Source organism: Microcaecilia unicolor, chromosome 1 (assembly GCF_901765095.1).
Source record: "Microcaecilia unicolor chromosome 1, aMicUni1.1, whole genome shotgun sequence".
In the NCBI taxonomy this organism is placed as follows: domain Eukaryota; kingdom Metazoa; phylum Chordata; class Amphibia; order Gymnophiona; family Siphonopidae; genus Microcaecilia; species Microcaecilia unicolor.
Window position 1 is genome coordinate 235,099,639 of NC_044031.1, and position 23,351 is coordinate 235,122,989.

At 44.8% G+C, this 23,351-nt stretch overlaps 1 protein-coding gene across 1 annotated transcript in view; it reads left to right on the plus strand.

The window, feature by feature from the left end:
* Positions 1–23,351, plus strand: part of LOC115471141 (dynein heavy chain 5, axonemal-like) — a 766,968-nt gene that overhangs the window by 709,208 nt on the left and 34,409 nt on the right. Inside the window, 1 exon segment of the mRNA XM_030204834.1 lies at positions 11,737–11,869. Within this exon segment, the coding sequence (XP_030060694.1) occupies positions 11,737–11,869 (133 nt within the window).

Sequence of the window (23,351 nt, forward strand, 5' to 3'; positions counted from 1 at the left end):
TCTTCATACTCAACCAATCTCAATCAGGCTTCAGACCTCAGCACAGCACAGAAACAGTGCTGATAACACTACTGGACAACTTTAAAAAGGAAAAAACATCCTCCTATTACAATTCGACATGTCAAGTGCATTTGACATGGTTGATCATCAAACCCTCAAATGAATACTTGACAAAATTGGCATAGGAGGGAAAGTGTTCAAATGGATCCTAGGATTCCAAACCACCAGATCATACCAAGTGAAGATAAATTCATCCTTCTCTTCTCCATGGCAAGCTGAGTACTGTTCAACTTAATGATGATCCCCCTTGACTGTACACTATCCAAACAAGGATTTAACCCACTCATATACGCCGATGGCGTGTCAATATACATCCCTTTCAAAAAGAACTTACACAAAATCACGACCAGAATCATAGTCACTGTAAACATAATGGAATCCTGGGCATCAACATTTAAGTTTATAACTGAATAAAGATAAAACACAATGCCCGATAATTAAATCACCACACAACACCAACCATTTCCCAAACATTTCCGCAATGGGAACATCCCTCCCAATATCTAACAATCTAAAAATCCTGTGAGTCACCATAGACCATAGTTTGACGTTTGACAAACAAATTTCAAACACTACAAAGAAAATGTTCCAAACCACGTGGAAATTGAAACGCATCAAAAACTACTTCCCCAGAGATGTATTCTGCATACTAGTCCAATCCATGGTCCTCGCACACGCTGACTACTGTAATGGAATATATGCTCATCACCAACCAGGGGCTATTCCTGCTTTCAAGGCAAGTTTTGCCGTCTCACTGTGCCATCCAGACCATCCCCACTATCCTTTCTCCTTTACTCATCTGGCTGTGTGATTATAAGCCCAATAATTGCCAACACTTATATATGAAAATAATTTTTTAAAAATCATCACTTCCATGTATATTCTCCGATACTTTAGAAGCTACTCATGATGCCTATCTTTCTCTGCAGGCCTTTAACTCTCACTGTGGGTAACGCAGATCCACATTGCCGGTCCGGATCTTGTAACAAGATTTAAACAGGTCTTTGAGCGCAAGATGCGCTCTACTGCACATGCACGAGTGCCTCCCTGCCTGCCGTGAGAGCAGTTCTCTTTTTTCCGCAGTAAGTAGAGGACACCTTTTCCCTTCTCACAGCTGGTTTGGCCTTCGGTCTTTTTTTCTGTCTTTTTTCCTTTTGTTATTTTTATACCTCTCTTGGGGTTTTCTTCATTTTATCCATCCCTGTATCTTCTTAGATTATTTTTTTTCCTCTTTTTAAAGTTTTCTTTCTTTTGCTACGCTTGATAGGCTGCATTTAGGCCTGAGCTCCAGTCTAGTTTTTGCCCTCTTCCTTTTTTGGTGCATTGCCCTTTTTAGTATCATTGAGTCATTTGATTTTGGCCACGGCTGTTTTTCCTTCCATGTCATCGAATGTTCCCAGTGGCTTCAAACACTGTACTCGGTGCAATAGGACCATCGTGCAAAGACACCCATTCTTGGTCTTTGTATGAAGAAGAGAACACAGTTGACCAGAGAGGCTCAGAGAGAAAAGACTTTTGGAGCCAGGTCTGAAGCCTCAGCATTGGGTGTTGCATCAGCATCGGGGGCTTTGGTCCATATGGCTACGAGACCCTTGCACACTGTGAGTAACTGTGCGAGTGGGTCTCCACCTGTTTTGATGCCGGCCGCTATGCAGGCCCCCAGGACTGATCAGTGGTGTCTTGAGACCTCAATGTTGTTCTGTTCGGCACCAAGGAGCGACAATGCCAGGCATCGCAAGAAGCATTGGCATCGATCCTCCTTGATACATGGTGCCAGGAGCTCCAAGAGAAGTGTTGGCACTGGGAGGATCGCTCCCCCTCCATACAGGAGGTGCTGGTGCAGGTGCCTGGTCCTGGCTGTCCAGACAGCCAGGACCAGGCACCTGCTTCGAACCAGCAGATTCAGCAGCCTGCTTCTACACCAGCACCCCAGTTTTTCCCGATATTGGCCCTCGATAAGTACCTCTGGGTCTTGCTACCTGAGCTTTTGGCAGGGTTCTTGTTCTTGCAGTGTGCATCAACATCTGGGGTGCTTGTGCCAGCCATGCTTCTTGCTTCAGTCCCGCATGGCCACAAGCCTGCAGTGAGGTCTCCGATGCCAGTGTCACTTGTGGTCTCTGCATCGATTGCCACCCATGTTGGCACACCCTTGATGTCGATGAAGGAAGCTTTGCTGGAATCGAGGCTGGAGCCAACACCAGAATGCCCCTCTTGGGGTCATGGTACCTCCTCATCGAGGCAGGATCGATCTTAGCCCTCCCATGAGGAGTTCTTGGCTGACACCAATGAGGAGCACTCATGGGACTCAGAAGAGGATCCGTGGTACTTCTCCTCAAAGGAAGAGTCCTATAATATCCCATCTTATCCCTCCTCCCCACAGGAAAGGAAGAAGTCTCCACCTGAGAGCCTTTCTTTTTATGAAGGAGATAGTGGCTGCCATCCCATTTCTTTTGGAATAGAGGATGAGCCCAGGGCTAAGATGTTCGAGGTCCTGGACTATGACTCTCTTTCTAGAGAGGCTGTGATGGTCTCGCTTTACGAGATCTTATGGGACGTTCAAGTGAGGAACTGGGAGTCCCTTCTGTCGCTTCCTGCCCTTCCCAAGAAGACTGACACAATGTATTGGATTCAGTCTTCCTCTGGATTTGATAGGCCCCAGTTGTCCCATCATTCACAAGTGGTGGAATCCACAGTCAAAAGGGCCAGGAGTTCTAGGGAGTATACTTCGGTGCCCCCTTGCAGGGAAGCTAGAACCCTGGATTCTTTTGGGTGGAAAATGTATCTGGCTGAAAATGTATCAGGCCTCCATGCTTATCTCCCATATCCAATCATACCATCTCTACACGAGACGAGCCTGTACTTTTGGTCCTTTGTGTGATTTGGCAGACCCACCAGAGCAGGTTGAAACTGTTCTCCAGCTGGTCAAGCAGCAGAAGGCGGTGCCATATGTTCTTGGCCGGGGACACCTATGACACTTTTGAAGTGGCATCTAGTATCTCTGCCCAGAGTATAGTGATGCGCAGACTCTCATGGCTGCATGTCTCTGACTTGGACCCAGTGGTCCAGCAGAGGTTGGCAGATGCCACATGCCGGGGGGAATAATATTTTTGGAGAGAAGGTGGAGGAGGTCGCCGACCTCATCAAGAAACACACTGATACTATCGATACTCTCTCCCGCCAGACACCTTCTGCACTTTCCTCCTCCTCTAGGAGGTTTTTTGGCAAGTCGAAGAGGAGTACTTATTACTCACAGAGGTTTAGGTACACCACTTCTCATCAGCCTCAGCAGGCTCAGCCCCAGTTCTCTCATTCTCATCAACAGCATTCACCTAAGGCCCAGGCAGCTCCCCAGTCAAAGCAGGGGGCAAGCTTTTGACTGGCTCCAGCAGAGCATAGCCACTGTAAAAGTGACCATCCCTGACAGCTTGCCGGTCAGGGAAAGGCTGAGTTTTACCTAGAAAGGCAGCCCCTTGTAACCTCTGACTGGTGGGTTCTTCAAATAGTCAATCTCGGTTACACCCTGCATTGGGTACAGAGATCACCAGATTGCCCACTGAGAGCACATCACTTCAGCTCTCAGCACAAGCAGGTGCTTGCAAAGGAACTCTCCACTCTTCCAAAGGCCCCATGAGGTTGAACCCGTTCCACAAGGGGAAAGAAGGGAAAGGATTCTATTCCAGGTACTTCCTTGTGGAAAAGAAACAGGGGGGATATGGCCTATCCTAAACCTAAGAGGCCTTAACAATTCCTGGTCAAAGAAGAGTTCAGGATGGTCTCCCTGGGGCCACCCTTTTTCCCATGCTTCAGGAAACAATTGACTGTGCTCTTTGGACTTAAAGGATGCTTTTACTCATATTCTGATACCTCCAGCTCACAAAAAGTATTGTTTTCACATCACTTTCAGTATCGCATGTTGCCTTTTGGCCTCGTTTCTGTTCCCAGGGTCATCGCCAAGTGTCTTGCAGTAGTCACAGCGTCGTTATGCAGACTGGGAGTCCATATGTACCCCTATCTCGACAATTGGCTGGTGAAGAGCATGTAGAAGGATGATACTCAGGAGTCTATACGGACGACTATTCAGGTGTTAGAGCTACTAGGGTTCATTTTAAGCTACTCCATCTGCTCCCTGTCCAGCGATTGGAGTTCATTGGAGCCCTGCTAGACAACTTGGCTGGCTCAGGCTTTTCTCTCTGTGGTGTGGGCATACGCTCTTGTCGTGCTCGCCACTCAAGTCCAAGCAGCTCGGCAAGTCACAGCCCGGCAGATGTTGAGGCTGTTGGGTCACATGGCCTCTACTGATCATGTGACACCCATGGCATGTCTTCACATGAGACCTTCCCAGTGAACCCTAGCTTCCCAGTGGTGTCAGGCTACAGGGAACCTGGAGGATGCCATCCGAGTTCTGCCAGAGCTGGTCCAGTCCCTGCTCTGGTGGACAATTTGATCCAATTTGACTCTGTGATTACCATTCCAAATTCCACAGCCCACAAAGGTGCCTGACGATGGTTGCATCCCATCTAGGGTGGGGAGCTCACTTAGACTGGCTTCACACTCAAGGTGCTTGCTCAGCTCAGGAAACAGATCTTCCTATCAATCTTATGGAGCTCCGGGCGATCTGGAATGCTATAAAAGGCTTTCAGAGATCAGCTGAGCAACCAAATGTATTCATTCAAATGGACAACCAGGTTGCCTTGTACTACACCAATAAGCAGGGGGGCACCGGATCATACCTTTGTGTCTAGAGGCCTGTCCGTATGTGGCATTGGGTGCACCAGCCACAGGATGGTCCTCAAGGCCACTTACCTGGTGGGCAAATCTAGCAGCCTGGCTGACAGACTGAGCAGGGTCATTCAACCGCATGAAACAGTTACTCAACATGGGCATTGCCTGCAAGACCTTCTGAGCATGGGGCACCCCTCAGTGGATCGCTTTGCCACTCAGTCCAATCACAAGTCACTCGGTTCTGTTCCAGATCCAGGTCCACAACAGACTAGGGTCGGATGCCTTCCTCCTTCATTAGGGAACAGGACTTCTGTATGCATATCCTCCATTCCTCCTGTGGGGAAGAATTTGCAGAAACTCAAGTAAGACCACGGGACCATGATCCTGATCGCTCCCTACTGGCCCTGGCAGATCTGGTTCCCACTTCTTCTGGAGATATCCTCCAAAGAACCATGGAAATAGGAGTGTTTTCCAAACCTCAACACGCAGAACAAGGAATTTGTTCTTCACCCCAACCTTATTAGATTGTAAGCTCTTTGAGCAGGGACTGTCTTTCTTCTATGTTTGTGCAGCGCTGCGTATGCCTTGTAGCGCTATAGAAATGCTAAATAGTAGTAGTAGTAGTAGATCTCAGGCCCTCACGGCCTAGATGTTGAGAGCTTAGAATTTGCTTTCTTGCATCTTCCTAAGGATGTCTCCAAAGTCTTGCTGGCTTTCAGGAAAGATTTCACTAAGTGTTATTCTTTCAAATGGAGGAGATTTACTGTCTGGTGTAAGGGCAAGGTCCTAGATCCTGTTTCCTGCCTACACAGACCCTGCTTGAATACCTTCTGTACCTTTCTGAGGCTAGTCTCAAGACCAACTCGGTAAGGGTTCACCTCAGTGCAATTAGTGTTTATCATCAATGTGTAGAGGGTAAGCTCATCTCTGGACAGCGTCTAGTTGTTCACTTCATGAGAGGTTTGCTGTTGACAAAGCCCTCTGTCAAACCTCCTCCTGTGTCATGGGACCTCAAAGTCATTCTCACCCAGCTGATGAAAGCTCCTTTTGAGCCACTTGATTCATGTCATCTGAAGTACTTGACCTGGAAGGTCATATTTTTGGTGGCTGTTACTTCAGCTCGCAGGGTCAGTGAGCTTCAGGTCTTAATGGCAGACGCACCTTATATTAAGTTTCATTATAACAGAGTAGTCCTCCCCACTCACTCTAAGTTCCTACCTAAGGTTATGTTGGAGTTCCATCTGAACCAGTAGATTGTGCTGACAGCATTCTTTCCCTGACCTCATGCCCTTCCTGGTGAAAGCGCACTGCACACCTTGGACTGCAAGCGATCACTGGCCTTTTATTTTGAAGTGGACAAGGCCCTGTAGACAGTCCCTTCAGCTTTTTGTTTCTTTTGATCCCAACAGGATGAGGATCACCATTGGGAAACACACCATTTCCAATTGGCTGGCAGATTGCTTTTCTTTCACTTTTGCCCAGACTGTGCTGACCCCTGAGGGTCATGTCATGGCTCACATTATCAGAGCCATGGCTGCTTCGGTAGACCACTTGAGGTCAGCTTCCATTGAAAAAATTTGCAAGGCTGCGACATGGTCTTCAGTCCACACATTCACATCTCATTACTGCCTTGAGCAGGATACCTGACCCAGCAGTCGGTTTGGACAGACAGTTCTGAAGAGTTTGGGATCTAGAGTCCAACTCCACCCTCCTAGGCCTGTTTTGTTATGTTTCATGCTACACTCTCACTCAGATTGAATATAGTTTCAGGTTAATTACTTTTTTGTGGCAAGGTCCAATTGACCACTGGTTGTTGTTTTCAGTGAGTCTGGTAGCTAATGATTCCCACATGTGAGAATTATAGGCCTGCTTATCCTGGGAGAAAGCAATGATACTTACCTGTAGCAGGTAGTCTCCGAGGACAGTTGGCCTTCTATTCTCACATACCCTCCCACCTCCCCTTGGAGTTGTCTTCTTTTTTCTTTTGCTTTATATTGTACTGCTGGTCCCTCGCTTTCATGTGCATGAGCAGTGGAGCATGTCTTGTGCTCAAAGACCTGTTTAAAGCTTGTTACAAGCTCTGGACTGGCAACTCAGACCCACATTACCCATATGTACGAATAGAAGGCCTGCTGTCCTCGGATAATACCTGCTACAGATGAGTATCTTCGCTTTTTCAGCATGTGTAAGTTCTTGAAATAGATATTCCTGCTGGCAAATCCACATATACATATTTTACAAAAGGCTCCACATTCAGTAGAGCTTTTTGCAAAATATTGAGGAATTGTGAATGTCCCAATTTGGGTGCCCCAGTTCCTACCTCAACAAAAATAAGACTTCACTTCTGTTTGTGCATGTGAGTCACTCCACATGCAACATTATGTGGGTACACATAAGTAAGTAACTTTACTGCTGTTTTACATTGACAGTGTCCTTACTAGGCAGAGCAGAAGAAGGCACACACATTCTGATTCTTTTTGTGGGTGTGCAAGTCACTCTTCTACTATGATCTGGCATGCTCTGTGGTTATTTATTTATTTCACATTGCTTGATATACCACAATATACCAATATCTGGCTTCAAAGCGAGTTACAATTAAACAAATAAACGTTGCTAAGGAAAAGGGAAAAAATTAAAGACAGGTAGGATATGCTAAGGAGAAAAGGTGAGTTTTCAAGGAGGATTTAAACTTTTTATAGGAAGTTTCTGAACGGAGGGAGGCAGGGAGAGCATTCCATAATTTGGATCCAATGTAACTAAGAGCTGATAGCTGATGTTCGAATGGAATCAAGTCTGATAACAGAGGGAGATGGGAGTTGGAACAAATCAGCAGTTGAAGAACGGAGTGTACGGGGGGAGGGGGGGGGTGTTTAATAAGGAATAAGAAGACGGGAGAGATAATCTGGAGAAGTTGGAAAACAGGGTTTTCACACCAGGATTAAGATTTTAAACTGAATATGTACCGAAAGGGGAAGCTAGTGTTCTCTGTGAAACAAGGGGGGTGATATGATCAAAAGGCTTTTGCATAATAGAGAAGACAGACACAGAAGTGAGTGTCTGTGCTGCAGAGCAGTAGCATAGCCATGACTGAGCAGCTATGAATCCTTTCTCCAGCTGGTGGGGTTTCTCAAACCATGTCAACTGAAGATCTCCTTGAAAGGGCGCAGAACTTCCTCCAGCACAGCTCGGCCATCAGCTGTAGGTTTTCTGTGCCAGCCGATGCAGAAGTATGCTCAGATTTCACTGCAGAAAGGGCATTGTGCCAATCTATTATATCTGTAGTCGCACCCAAAATTTGAGGTCTGGCTATGCTACTGCTCCAGTGTTCCAATGTCATCATCCTTTTTAGGTAGGGCAGAGGGCACATGCATACTCCAAATAATTCTGGATTACTGTTGGAATGTGGTGTGCCCATATTAAGACAACAGACTGGTTTGTTTTAGCTACTATTCTCAAGAAGGGCAGTTGTACACAGTTCTAGAGGACCTGCTTCAAATATCCCAAAAAATGCAGATTGAATTCTTTGTTGATCTTCTTTGTCCCTCTCATCATTGCTTTCAGTCTTCATGCCAGTAGGTAATGCTTTTGCTTCTCTTTTGGGTACTGTGGGGTCTTCATGCCACACTTGATGCCCTGGAGTACTGTTATTTCTTTGGTAGATACCTACCAGTACTTTTAAGCTAATTTGGTATGGTTTGACAATATGGGAAATAAAAATAAAGGAGTAAATGTTCATCCGATGTCACTGAGCATATTTTTAGCCAGCAGTGGCATTATTCCAAATATTTAATGTCAGCCATGTTGGGGCATTGGCCTTGAATATCTGGGTTTATGTGGCCAGCTATCTTTTGTATGCTTAAATGCATTATTCAGCACGTAACCGCCTAAGCAACATCTCATAAAGACAGAACTTTTTCTGTGGTCCAATTTAGCTGCTAAATTTAGGCAATTAAGTTCTGAATATTGGCACTTAACCGTGTAAGTACTGACTCCGCCCATGGACCATCACAAAATAGCCGGCTCTCAGTTTAGCAGCCTGTGGTGCTATTCAGCAACACTAATCTGTTAAGTGCCACTGAATGTCAGCGGATGGCCCTGAACAAGTGATCCAAAGATACTTAGGGGAGATAGGAAAGCCGGTGCTGAGCAGACTTCTACAGTCTGTGCCCTGATCGAAGCTAAATAGACTTGGATGGGCTGGAGTGGATCTTTTCAGGGACTATGACAACTTCAGAAATTTCAGAAGAAGGACAGTGCTGGGCAGACTTCTATGGTCTATGCCATTTAAAAAGGCAAGGATAAATCAAGATCAGGTATACATATGATGTATCACTTCATACCATCTTGTTGAGCAGACTGGATTGACCATACTGATCTTTATCTGCTGCCATCTACTATGTTACTATGTTATGTTACTGTGAATATCAACAACAAAGTTGGGGCTCACTGTTAGGATGCAAAATTGCTTGCATCATTGACAACAGTGGAAATGAATGAAACAAATGATCTGAATTATGTGGAATCTGAAAACAAACCAAACTTCTGAGCACATCCCTAGAAATCGTTGGCCAATGAAAACCAAGCATGAAAAATGCAATATGAGACTATTCACTCTCGCCGCTGCCCTGCTCTTCCTCCTCCAGTCCACTGCAAGATTACATTGTCTTCAGTATATTAAATGTAATAAATCTTTTTCTATCATCTCGCTGTGGGGAATAGTTTTGGACTGTCTGTTGAATCGAGGCTGCCATGGACAAAGAAATGCCAATACACTTCAATAAGGGCTGTAATTACAATTGAGGTCTCAAAGTTCAGATTTCAATTATTCATTCAGTTTCCCTTCTCTGGGGAGATGGAGGAGGGAATCAGTGCCCAGATTGCTCTATCTGTACTTTAGTGATAAATAGTTTTCTACCACCTTCTTGATTCTGCTGCTGTCCGCGTTTCTTTTTCAAGCTGCTGATCTACTCAGCTCTCCCTGCTTCATTTACTTACAGTTATAAAGCAGCACAACTGTCTCCTTAGTCCTCTTCACTAAGCAGAAATAAAGGCCATCGAATAAATTGTAGGTGACAGATATTTTTATTGGATTATCTTCATACAACTTCATGCTGTAGCTCACTTTGCACTCACCTGATAAAGGGAGCACAGCTGTCAAGAGCTGGATACAAATGCATGAAGCGATGCCCCTCCCTCTCTCATGCTTGTTTTTGCCTAGAAGTGTTGATGTTGAGAATGGGGCAACATCTTCCACAGATTGTGGCATCTACAATATTTTTCTCTCAGACAGTTTTTTTCATGAAAGTTAATGGAAATAAAAAATGAAATCCTTGTGAAGTGCCAAGGTTGTAAAAACATTTAGGCTTCTAGGTCATAGTAACATAGTAGATGACGGCAGAAAAGACCTGCACGGTCCATCCAATCTGCCCAACAAGATAAACTCATATGTGCTACTTTATGTGTATACCTGACCTTGATTTGTATCTGCCATTTTCAGGGCTCAGACCATAGAAGTCTGCCCAGCACTAGCCCCACCTCCTAACCACTAGCCCCGCCTCCCACCACCGACTCTGCCACCCAATCTCCGCCAAGCTTCTGAGGATCCATTCCTTCCGAACAGGATTCCTTTATGTTTATCCCATGCATTTTTTAATTCCGTTACCATTTTCATCTCCACCACCTCCCGTGGGAGGGCATTCCATGTATCCACCACTCTCTCCGTGAAAAAATACTTGACATTTTTCTTGAGTCTGCCCCCCTTCAATCTCATTTCATGTCCTCTAGTTCTACCGCCTACCCATCTATGGAAAAGGTTCGTTTGTGGATTAATACCTTTCAAATATTTGAACTTCTGTATCATATCACCCCTGTTTCTCCTTTCCTCCAGGGTATATATGTTCAGGTCAGCAAGTCTCTCCTCAAACGTCATAGGTCGTTTGAACTTTCTTACCCACAATTTAACCCTGGCTCTTTGCAGCAGGAGAAGCAATGCAAGTGGAAATATCTATAAAAAGGCAGCAAATTTGAAAAAGATTTATGGAATTGGTCATATGAGATATTGCAAGGTTTTAATTGGGATTGAAAGAGATTTTTATATGAACAGCAGAGGGAGAGAAGAGGTCATGGGGAGTGAAGGAGTAGCATAATGTTTATAGAATTTGGGGAACCAGATTTGATTCCCACTGTGGCATCTGGGCAAGTCACTTAACCCTCCATAGCTCCAGGTACAAAAATTTTGGGCCCCTTTTACTAAGCCACGTAGGCGTTTACGCGCGCAAACCTGTTCCAATTGTTCTTGAGTGCCTGTCTAAAGAAGAAATATATCTTCTATAAAATGTTTCCACAAGACTATATGAGAATAAAAAGGAGAATCCATAAAAAAAGGGTTTTTTTCCAAATGCTTCCACATAGTTATTAGCAATATCAGGGGCCATAGTGGCCCTCAGAGCTTGAGTTTTTATGCAGCAATAAGCTGATCGTATAGCTCAGTACACATTCTATTGTTAAAATTTAAAAATCTGGGGAAATTATAATTATCTGCTTTTTGTTCTAGTAGCTAACATTAGCACTATTTGAAGTGGTTTTTAATGTGATAATTGCAAAAATAAGATATAAAGTATGGAAATATAAAAACTTTATAGTTAAATATTATTTCTGATTATAGTTTACATTTGTGGTACCTTCACCATTGGCACTGTGTTATAACAATTATAGACCTGCATGTACATTGTATTCAAAAACACAAATGAATGACTTTGGAAGAATATAGCTTTCAGGATCAATTAGTGAAATATAATTCTGTGTCATTTACTATGCTTTTTCCCATGGGAAACTTTTTTCCACAGGCTGTCCACATTCTAATACATATGTATACAGATATGTTGTGAATGGAAAGATATTTATGAAAAAAAGCTCATTTGTTCACTTATTTCATTAATTTTGCAATTGGTTTAGGTGAAAGCACGACTTCAAAAGATGGGAGCCATCCAGCCCATGAATATATTTCTACGTCAGGAGATTGACCGCATGCAACGAGTTATTGCACGAGTTCGAAGCACACTCACAGATCTGAAACTGGCCATAGATGGTAAGCACTTTCACTTTAGAGGAATTTCTGTGTTTTCACTTTGAGGCACTGAACAATAAATCTAACTTGTGGAGCTGAAACTGTCCTTTTCAGTCTCATGACATTATAAAATGATTTATCATTTTTCCTCAGGAAAATACAATAGTAAAAAGCCTACTATGAAAGACAGATAATTTGAGAGAACTTTTGAAAGTGTATAGCCATTATCAGGGTATTAAAGGGTCCTTTTACAAAGCGGCAGTTACCGCTCGCTAAAATGGAAGTACCACCCCCAGTGCACGCCTATTCCGGTGCTACAAAAACATTAATATTTTTGTAGCGCTGATGTGTACCTGGCGATATTCGGGCAGTGCCACGTGCTGGTTACTGCCGAGTTAGCATGGGAGCCTTTACCACCACCTCAATGAGTGGCAGTAAGTGCACCCCCTGAAATGGCCGTGCGGCAAGTACTTCACGTGCTGCACAGCCATTTCTTTAATTTAAAAAAAAAAAAAAGACCTGCTTTTTACCCACTGCAGTAAAAGGGGGCCTCAGCACGAGTCAAAAACAAGCGCTGATGCCAGCACAGGCACCCTTTTGTTGCTTTGTAAAAGAATTCTTAAGTACATAATCCATGAACTGTTGTTTATTAATTACTAGTGGAACCAAGCCCGTTTGAAACGGGCCCTAGGAAGCTGTCGTCTAAGTGATTTTTCCTCTCTCCCCTGCCCTCCCCTCCATGTCCAGTGATTCTTTCCTCCCCTCCCAACCCCCCCCCCCCCCCCGGTGTCCTGCGATTCTGACCTCCCCTCCATGTCCAGCGATTCTTCTCTGCCCTGCTGTCCTCCCCTCAATGTGCAGCAATTCTCCTCTTCCCTGCCCTCCAATCTGTGTCCCACGATTCTCTCCTCTTTTCCCATCCCATCGATTCTCCTCTGCCCTGCCCTGCCCTCCCCTCGATGTCCCGCGATTCTGTCCTCCCCTCCAGTGCAGCATTCTGTTGCCTTGCCTACTTGCCTTATTGTTCTAATATTTTGTATGTGTGTGAGAGAGAGAAAAGAGAGAGAGAGAGAGAGAGTGTGAGAGTGAGTTCAGAGAGAGAGTGTGTGCATATGTGTGTGTGTGTGTGTGTGTGAGAGAGAGAGAGAGAGCTGCTAGGAGTCCCTGTGACTGTGGAGGGTCAGTCGCTCCTTATAGCCAATTGTTAAGAGAGAGAGTGATAGTGTGTGTGTGACAGAGAGAGAGAAAGAGAGCTGCTAGGAGTCCCTGTGACTGTGTGTGTGTGTGTTTGGGGGGGGGGGGGGGGGGGGAGAGAGAGAGTTTGAAAAAAAGACAAATAACTTCAGCTCCGGTGGGATGGGGGAGGTGTTCTGCTCTAAGCACCTGAAAAACAAAAATACAAAACCGAAGCCAGTGCCAGCCCCGTACAGTGGTGACAGGTAAGCAGCAGGCTGCACACATCTGCCAACTGCAACCTGGGGAGAGGAGAGCTGTGCATCATAGTCTCATCTTTAGCAGTTGCAAAGTCAAAGCAAGGCTTGCAACGCTTCCCCTTTCATCTTTGAACGATGTCGTCACTCGCAAGCAGCCCCTCCTCCGCCTTCTCTGGCAATGCAGAGCGATTCTCCAAACTGTTTACGCACACACACACACACACACACACACACGGACGGGTCACTCTCAGACAGATCTAGGAAAGGATAGGAAGACGACACTGTAGGAGGAAGATGAAGTAGCTGGCAGAGGAACTGGGAGCAACAGGTCTGGACCGGATGGAAATGGAGAAGGGGCAGGGGGTTATAGACAGGATTAGATGGCTATGAAAGTGTAGAGAAAGGCTTTATTGTGTGGGAGAAGTAAAACCCCTTGTTTCAAAGTTAATCAGGGCCTCTATGTAAGTTGGTCTGGAAGCAAGCTGTTTCGGGAAACGTAAGGGGAGGGGGGGGGGGGGTGTAGTTTGTTGACAGCCGCCGCTTCTTACTGGGCACGCTGTTCATCACCTGAATTTTAAAAAATTCTCAAGTTAGTTCACTTGGAATGGAAAAAAAGCATAGTAAAATGACTCCAAAAGTGTCCACTTCAAGTAACATGTTGCTGTTGGGATGTGTGTGACTGGAAGCACACTCCAGTAAGCAGGTGTGACCACATCACCACATATGAGAGAATGATGTGACAGCTTTCCCTTCACATTAGCTACAGTGGCTGAGAGTTGAGTGTTGCCTGCCCTGGAAATTATGGACCTCATGGTGACATACAGTGGGACTCATTTTCAAAATAGAAAAATGACCAAAAAATGGCATAAGATGCAGATATATGTTTGTCTCAGGAAAACATATAAACTGGAGTGGAGGAGTGGCCTAGTGGTTAGGGTGGTGGACTTTGGTCCTGGGGAACTGAGGAACTGATTTCAATTCCCACTTCAGGCACAGGCAGCTCCTTGTGACTCTGGGCAAGTCACTTAACCCTCCATTGCCCCATGTAAGCCGCATTGAGCCTGCCATGAGTGGGAAAGCGCGGGGTACAAATGTAACAAAAAAAGTGTTGTTTGTCTGCTAGTTGCCTAAAAGTAAATGCCCCTGCTACAGGTCAGGAAGCAGTCTACTTCTACAGTGTAAGCTAGGGTCTGGCACACCTTTGAAGCGTGGTGTTCTTCAGCCGGCGTACTTGCAGCCTCTGCTTTGATATCTGTTATTCTAGCCTTTTTGCAAGAGGGTCTTGAGAAGTCACTGTCCCTCAATACCTTGAAGGTTCAGGTGGTGGCTCTGGCATGCTTTCGGGAGCTGCCTCCAGGGTTCATCATTAGCTGCTCACCTGGATGTCGTCCGATTTCTATGGGGAGTGAACTGTTTACGTCCACCGTTCTTGCCGGTGTTACCAACTTGGAACCTGAACCTCATTTGTGGGCAATGCAACGTCTGCTCTTTGAGCCTTTGGACCACCTGTCATTGAAAGCCTGACATTAAAAGCGGTTTTCCTGGTGGCCATAGCCTCAACGCGCCGAGTATTGGAGCTGTAGGCTTTATCATGCAGGGATTCTTTTCTCTGTTTTACAGAAGCGGGAGTTTGCATTTGGACAGTTCCATCCTTCTTGCTTAAGGTGGTGTCCCATTTCCATCTGAATCAGGCTCTGGTGTTGCCTGCATTATGAAGGGAGGACTATCCCAATGAGTTTTGAGCCCTAAGATTTTTGTATGTTTGTCACATTCTTTTCCATTACCTGGAAATCATTAATGACATCCACCGGTCAGACCATCTCTTTGTGCTACATACGGGAACGAACAAAGGGGACATGTCTTCTAAAGCCACGATGGCACATTGGTTTCTGCAGGTGATAGCTTCGGCTTATATAGCTGTGGGACGATCTCCTCCTCTGCAGGTGCGGGTGCATTCAACAAGAGCGCAGACAGCATTACATGTGGAAGCTTGTTTGGTGTTGTTGGAGAACATCTGCAAGGCTGCCACTTGGGCCTCGGTAATTTCCTTCATGAGGCATTACAGATTGGATGTGGCAGCCCATTAGGGTGCAATATTCGGAGCTTCAGTGCTTGCGTCTGGGGTGGATCTTTCCCACCCTACTTGAGGAATGCTTTGCTATATCCCAAAAGTCTCTGGATTGATCTGTGGGATGCTATGGAAGGAAAAAATTAGTTCTTACCCAATAATTTTCTTTCCATTAGTACCAACAGATCAATCCAGAGGCCCGCCCTTTTCTGTATCAGTGTTCTGTGGTTTGTTCAATTTTCACATTCATTCGCAGTGTAGGAAGTTTTCCTGCATTTTGTTTCCCTTTTAGCAAAAAAAAAAATGCTGTTTTCTCTACTGAAGAAGTTAATATGGTATCCACTTCGGTGGTATGAATGTACCTCCCACTTCAGCGGTTGAGGTTCTCAATTTGGATCTCAAAGGCAGGAGAGTGTTCAGCTTGGTTGGTTTACTGGATTTCCACTTCTTGGGTATCAACAATACTGAAGAGAAGCTGGCTGCATATGACCACATATAGCTATCTCTGAAGTTCTCTCTCTATCTCCATCTGCTGGTAGAGGGACATAACCCATAATTCTGTGGATTGATCTGTTGGGACTAATGTAAAGAAAATTATCAGGTAAGAACTAATTTTTCCATTCAATATTCAGCGCTAACTGGTTAAGTGCTTAACGGTTAAAGGTAGGGCTGCTATTTATGCAGTCTATTTTAACTGCTAAACATAGCCAGTTTAGTGCTAAATATCTGCACCTATCTGGCTATGTCACGTGGTTAGGCGCTAATATTCTATTTAATCAGCCAGGAACCATTCCTGGCCAGTTAAATAGTTTTGAATATCTGGCCCATTGGGCCTATGTTCAATAGCACATAACTGTAAAGGGAATGTTAACATGGGAGGGGCATGGGTGGGTCAGGGGCATGTCAGGCACTTACTTGCTAAGGTTCTAGAGTACTGTCACGTGCACACTGATAGTATTTAGGCAGGAGCATTTATACCAGCCTTTGGCATGACGTAAATGCTTGCACCTAATGTTTGGCGCTCAAATATCGACTTGCACTAGTGTTCTATAACAGCTTCTGGGCCTAACTTTGCCATTATATAATACTTGCCTAGTGCTCAGTTTTATAGCACATGACCTTTGGTGTCCTTTCTTGAATCTGCTCCTATATGTGGATTTTCCATTTTACAGTGGGAATACTTGTATAATCAAAAGGATTTCACAGCCAGCTCCAAAGTGAGCACAACTGTTATAAAAGAGCATTAATGCTCTCAAAAACATTTTTTTTTTAATTTTGACTTCTGATGAAGAAAATAACTCTGGCACCTTCATTGCTTAATTAACCCCACATAGTTTTCTGAAATGGAATAATGAAACCTATAATTGGTTGACGATGCTAAATGACCACTTCCAGATATAAGTGCTGGAACTTGTACCTGCAGGCTGCCGAGTGATGCTGCTCTTTTTTTTCTATATTTATTTTTTACAAAATTGTTACTCCTGATGCATGTGCAGACAAATACATCTGTATTTTGCCATCACCAGTATCAGTATATGTATTTTACAGAAAACACCACATTCAGCAGAACCTTCTTTTTAAATACTGGGGGCATTATGGATGTCCTAACCTGAATGACCCAATTTTTACCTCAGTGCCCTATGCAAAATAGGACTTTTCTGTGTCACATGCAGCTTCTCAGATTAGCATATTATAGGTTTCCTGACAGTACTGCATTTGAAAGGTAATCCTTCAGTTTGAATTGACCTTTATTTTTCTTTTACTTTGTGCCAGAAAAATAATCTAGTCCATGAGCTCTGTACATTTCAGCAGTGCCTTGTCCTATGTCACTTCTTGCCACATCAAAATCAAAATATCCTTTCAATCAACCTTTGAAAATTTGCCATTGTAACATACCCCACATTTAAAAAAAAAGCCTCAGCAGCACAATGCAGGAGTTCAAATCAGTGGCATAGTCAGATGTAGTATTTTAAGAGGGCCCAGAATCAACTTGGATGGGCCCTCCCCTGCCCTTCAATCCGCCCCCCCCCCCCCAAAATATATAAAATAGTTTTTTACTTCCCCCTCATCTCTCTCTCCACATCCAACATCTTACCCTTTCTTCCCCATCCACCGCCCACAGACCAGAAACTCTCCGTGTCTCTGAACCCCGTCCCTGGTATACCTCAGAAGCAGCCACAGTGATTCATTTTTGTTGCCTGCACTAGCCTGGCAGGCTTCCCTCTGCCATGCCCCACCAGTAGGGAAACAGGAAGTAATGCCAGCGAAAGCAGGACAGGGAAGAGAGAAGCCTGCTGGACCTGCGCAGGCAGCAAAAATGAATTGCTGTGGCTACTTCTGAGATACATCTGGAAAGGGACTAAGAGACAGGGAGCAGATATTGGGCCACTGGCGGAAGAGAGGGAGAGAGGGGAGTGTGGTGCTGCCTCAACTAAAAGTGGGTGAGCCTGTGCCCACCCAGGGCCACCTGTACCTATGCCACTTCTTCAGATAGAAGAAATGGAAGGGACTCTCCCTCTTTCTCCAATGTCCCCTGTGTTTCCCCAGTCTTTTACTCTGTTCCTTCTTTCTAGACCAAACTGTCTGTCACTCGTGCCTTGCCAGCTTTCTCCTCTACTCAGTTTGTCTTTTCCACATTTAATTCATGCTTGTTTTCTCTTTCTTTCTTTCATCTCACTCTTACTACTAGATGCTAGAAGGAAAGGGTGTTCCTTAGATGCTTCAGTGATTCTCTCCACTTCTTCCACAGTGAAAATCAATTTGATAATTTGAAGCTATTTGGAACTATCAGCACCTATGATGTCCTTTTGGTGCCCTTCATGAAAGTAGATATTGGCAGTATTGTATCGTTCAGATCCCACAAATTGAGCAATGTGGGTGCAGCAGAGGAGACTCGCTTCTGTTGCTGTGTGTTCCTTATCTTATACTGTTGTAGAAGAGGGAGCAGGGAGCTGAATTAGGATAGAAGAGGTGTCAGTTTGGCATGCCCATGTAACCCAAATCTTTAGAACCGTGAAACAGATCATCTACAAACTTGGAAAACTGCTAAAAATACAATAATAAACATGAAATGCAAACATAGTTGTACCAAATGCATCTAGTAAACTAGTAACCCAAGATTTGGCCACAACCTGTGTTCTGTAACACCCTGCATGGTCTCAGACATTTCCATAGCCTGTGATTCATATATTACAATGGAAACAAGGCTGCTGTTAGTATGTTGTCCACAGAAGATACTGAATGGTAACTACAAGCAAAGGTCAGAGGGCAATCTCATTCCATTAAAACATGGTTGCCCCTCTACAACCTTTCTGTTTCTGATCTGTGTCCCTCTCAGAGCTTCTTCTGCAGGGTGTGGATTGAGCATATGCCATAGAAGGGTGGAGTGGCGTCACGGATGGGGCACATGGTAATGTTATATGTCATCCAAACCACACTTTGTTGGCATGTAGCAGTGGCCATTGCTGTCATTGTTGAGGTTAGTGTATTGAAAGACAACTGCATTCATTCTGAGGCTTTAGCATGGACAGCTGTCAACATGCCATTGCTTCTCCAACCATAGGGTACTCATATTTGGCCATGGACAGTGATTTGAGATGTGAGTGTGTGATCAGACCTCCAGAGGTCTCTACTTTGGTGTGTTGTGCTGTTTTATGACTGGTCACTGATTAAAAAGCATTTACAGGGATGAACTGAATTATTCAAGGAATATTCAGCTGAAGGCCAGGCTCTATGGATTTGAGTCTACTGTTTAACGTCAGGTCTATAGCTCGTGTAACTGTTGTTGCATAAATGTTAGGTGCGCTGACACTAGATCACACTAGAATTCTATAACGGAACCTGGGCACCCAGGTTTCATTATAGGATAGGCTCCTTTTGTGTATCCTCAAGATGCCTAAATGGAGGTGCCCAGATGTAGAATCGCCCCCTTAGTGTGTGGTCAATCATTTTGACATGTATTAACCAATAAATTAATGCATGTTAAACTGATTAGCATGTTTGAAAAAGTTGTAATGTGTATTAAAGTCTTTTTATTTAAACAAATGGGTGGAGCAAACCAAAAAAACATCTAAAAATGAGGGAAAGGGGCGACACAAATCAAAAGGAAACACAAAACATTTGCCCTGTGAACATCCCTAAGAGTTATGTTTTGATGAAGGAATCCTGAGGGGAGACTGGGAATGAAACAGTTCAGTTTTTTGATGTATCTATTGTAACCCTTAATGACTGTAAAAAGAGAGAAGCTTCAGGAAATGATCTGTAACAGAGAAGACATTGGAAGAAGAAAGCCAGCACCAAATGCTAATCATGGTCTTTAAATTTAGACCTGGAAATTTAGTACCAAACTGTACTAGTACCAGGGCTCAGCATTCAAGTATGAGGCAGCCACTTGAGGTTACCTAGGTAATCCCAATATTCAATATCCATACTGAGATTACTACCTGGATAAGTTAGGACAGCTTGGACTCGAATCTACTGATCTAACATCTTGATAGTTATCCAGGTACCAGTTTTCCACCCCTACCCTCATACTATCTGGATAGTGCTGGCACATTCAGTGAAAATTTTCAGTGAAATTATCTGGATAATTTGTGAAAATCAGTGGCTGGCCCCAGTGAGCAGCACTTATCTGGGTAGGAGACATTTCTACCCAGATAAGTGCATCTCAACATAAGAACATAATGTAACCTGGGTTTGACCCACATTAGCTCAGTTCCACTGGGTCCAGACAACTTCTCCAACCCCTTGCTCTCATGACCCGGAGGCACATTATCAAAACTTATTTCTTCCACTCAGCTTTGCAACAAACACAGTCAATACTTTCACCAGTCAAGCTTTGGAACAGGTCAACGGTCTGGAATAGAGATCCGGGGCTTTGGGAAATTAAGTAGGGTTTCTTAGTGAGATCTTACCAGTCCAGCGAGGAAGTGTCCTCCCTCTTGCTTCAAAGAACCACATTGCACTTCAAGGATTTTACTTGATGCAAACTCTACTTGCAACAGGCAGCAGCACATCCATTTATAACTCCATCTGAACAGTAGAAATCCTCCTGTCCATTCAAGAGTGTCTATTACAACCTTAACTGCTTTCCAAACTCGATTTTCATTGCATCTTTCAGTATTTACACATTTACCCCATCCCTGTCACTTACCCATCCCTTTGGGCCAGTAAATAATCCAAGGCTGCTCCTGCTATTCCTGGTTAGAATCCAGCAACTTCAGGCATAGACCCTCTTGGCTGTCCTCCTTCCAGCAATGCACTTCTTGAGCTGTACCCTGGCCTTGAACAGGCTTCCCCTGCTCTGGTTCCTGCTCTTGGGCTGGGTTCCTCTTACCCACCCAGAGCTTCACATTCCTTCACAGTTGCCACATTTAGGGGCAGCAACTACTCATTAATTCAGCCTGAATTTATTCTGCCACTCCAGGACCCCCCCTTTCCTCCAAGGTTCCTTAGGGGGGTACAGTTGTTAAAACCTAGCTGGCATATGGATAACAACACTCTATAGTTTGTATGACCTAGTTGGTCATCAGCAAGGCTACCTCCACTTGAGTCCCACTTAATTTCCTGCAGTCTCTCCTTCTTAGGGTTACCATACATCCGGTTTTGTCCGGACATGTTCTCTTTTTGAGGACATGGCTGGGCATCCAGGCAGGTTTTGCCAGCCTGCTCGTCTGTCTGGATTTGCGGATGAACGGGCAGGCGGGCCTCAGGGTGTCCTGTCCTCCCCTCCTCTCCTTTACCTTTATTGTAGAGCCCTGGTGGTCTAATGGCCTCTTCGGGGCAGAAAGGAGCACCCTCTTTCCTGCTCGGTGTGGCTGCAGACTGACTTGCTCCCAGCGCCGCTTCAAAATGGCTGCCAAGAGTTCGAGCGGTGGCCTCGTGAAACTTCTGCAGAAGTCTCGCAAGGTCACTGCTTGAACTCTTAGGAGCTATTTTGAATCAGCGCAGGGATTAAGACAGGTCTACAGCCACCTATGCAGGAAAGAGGGGGCTCTTTCCTGCTACGAAGAAGCCACTAGATCACCAGGGCACTACAATAAGGTACAGGAAGGGAGGGGTAGTGAATGAATGGAGTCATGTGGGTGGAGGGATGCTGGAAAATTGGGGAGGGGATATACATGGGGGGGAGAATCTAGCTTTCTTCGGGGGGATCAAACTGACTTGGGGAGGGGCGTGAGTGTAACAGGAGTGGGGCACGGTGTGACAGGATTCAGGATGGGATGTGACTGGGGGCGGGGCATGTGTCCTCTTTTTCCTTAGAGCAAATATGGTAACCTTAGGTACAGACAACCAAAGACCCTGAGTTTTTTTTTTTTGTTACATTTGTACCCCACGCTTTCCCACTCATGGCAGGCTCAATGCGGCTTACATGGGGCAATGGAGGGTTAAGTGACTTGCCCAGAGTCACAAGGAGCTGCCTGTGCCTGAAGTGGGAATCGAACTCAGTTCCTCAGGACCAAAGTCCACCACCCTAACCACTAGGCCACTCCTCCACTCTGTAATCCTTTTTATCCACTCTAACTCCTCCTCAACTATCAATCATTACTCAGCAGCACTCTCTGGAAATTATTCCAGAACCTACCGCCTTGGGCTGGGCTATCACACCTCTCATACTTCAAATCCTTCCCCCAGTGACTCTGGAGAGTTTTACATACCAAACCTTAGTAATCCCCATTATAATGGGGGATTACAGTAAGAATAGCCATACTGGGTTAGACTAATGGTCCATCTAGTCAAGTATCCTGCTTCCAACAGTGGCCAATGCAGGTCACAAGTACCTGGTAGAAGCCCAAATTGTAGCAACTTTCCATGCTACCAATCCCACGGCAAGCAGTGGCTTCCCCATGTCTATCTCAATAGCAGACTATGGACTTTTCCTCTAGGAACTTGTCCAAACCTTTTTTAAACCCAGATATGCTAACTGCTGTTTCTACATTCTCCAGCAACGAGTTTCAGAGCTCAACTATTCTTTGAGTGAAAAAAATATTTCCTCCTATTTATTTAAAATTATTTCCATGTAATTTCATTAAGTGTCCCCTGGTCTTTGTACTTTTTGAAAGCATGAAAAATCAAGTTATCTTTACCCATTCTACACCACTCAGGATTTTGTAGACCTCAGTATTGACCCCACAGAGTCAAATCTGAAATTGGTTTCAGAAGAATTGCAGAATTTAACTTTATGACCTCATAAAATTACTTTCTATTTTGAAGGAGTTTTTAAAGTAGTCATGCAGTTTTTTGTTTTCATTTCTTTTGTCAATTCTTTCAATGCATGTTTTGCATCAGGCGATACAACCCATTGTGAAGGGTCACTTCGTCTACGTGTCCAAACAAGCCCATGCATGCTGAGATAGGACAAGGAGATGAGCAGGGTCTGGTGGGCTCCAGAAGCAGCTGGGTGTCAGGAAGACCAGGAATCCCCACCTGAAGAATTCAGGAAAGAGATGTGGGCTAGCAAAAAGCCCAGGCTCTGTATCCTGATGCAGAAAGTGAGTGCACCAGCTCTGAGCAGTGAGGTAGATGGAGATCAAAGGCCCTCGCTGGTGAAGGAGAGTCTGGGAGATCTGTGCAGTGTGCCAGATGAGGAGCTCACCTACTGACCAAGAGAGGAATGCAGCAGTATTAAGTTGCATGGCACATAGAGACAGAGGAGCCAGCTCTGTGGGTGCTTGAGCACCCCCACTATTGAAAAAACTCATTGGCTGTGTCCAGGAAGAGGTAACTTGCATTGGGTTTAGCACTCCAATAATTTTTAAAAGTTGACTCCTATGGATAGAGAGTCTGAGTTGCAGCTGCTGATAAAGATGTCCTGGAGATCTGAGTGACTTGGCAGGTAGGGAGCCACTTAAACAATCCCTCCAGCAGTCTAATATGTCTCCCACCCCATTCATAGAAACATTGGAAATGATGGCAAATAAAGACCAAACAACCTATCCAGTCTACCCACCCATAACATAGTAACATAGTAGATGATGGCAGAAAAAGACCTGCACGGTCCATC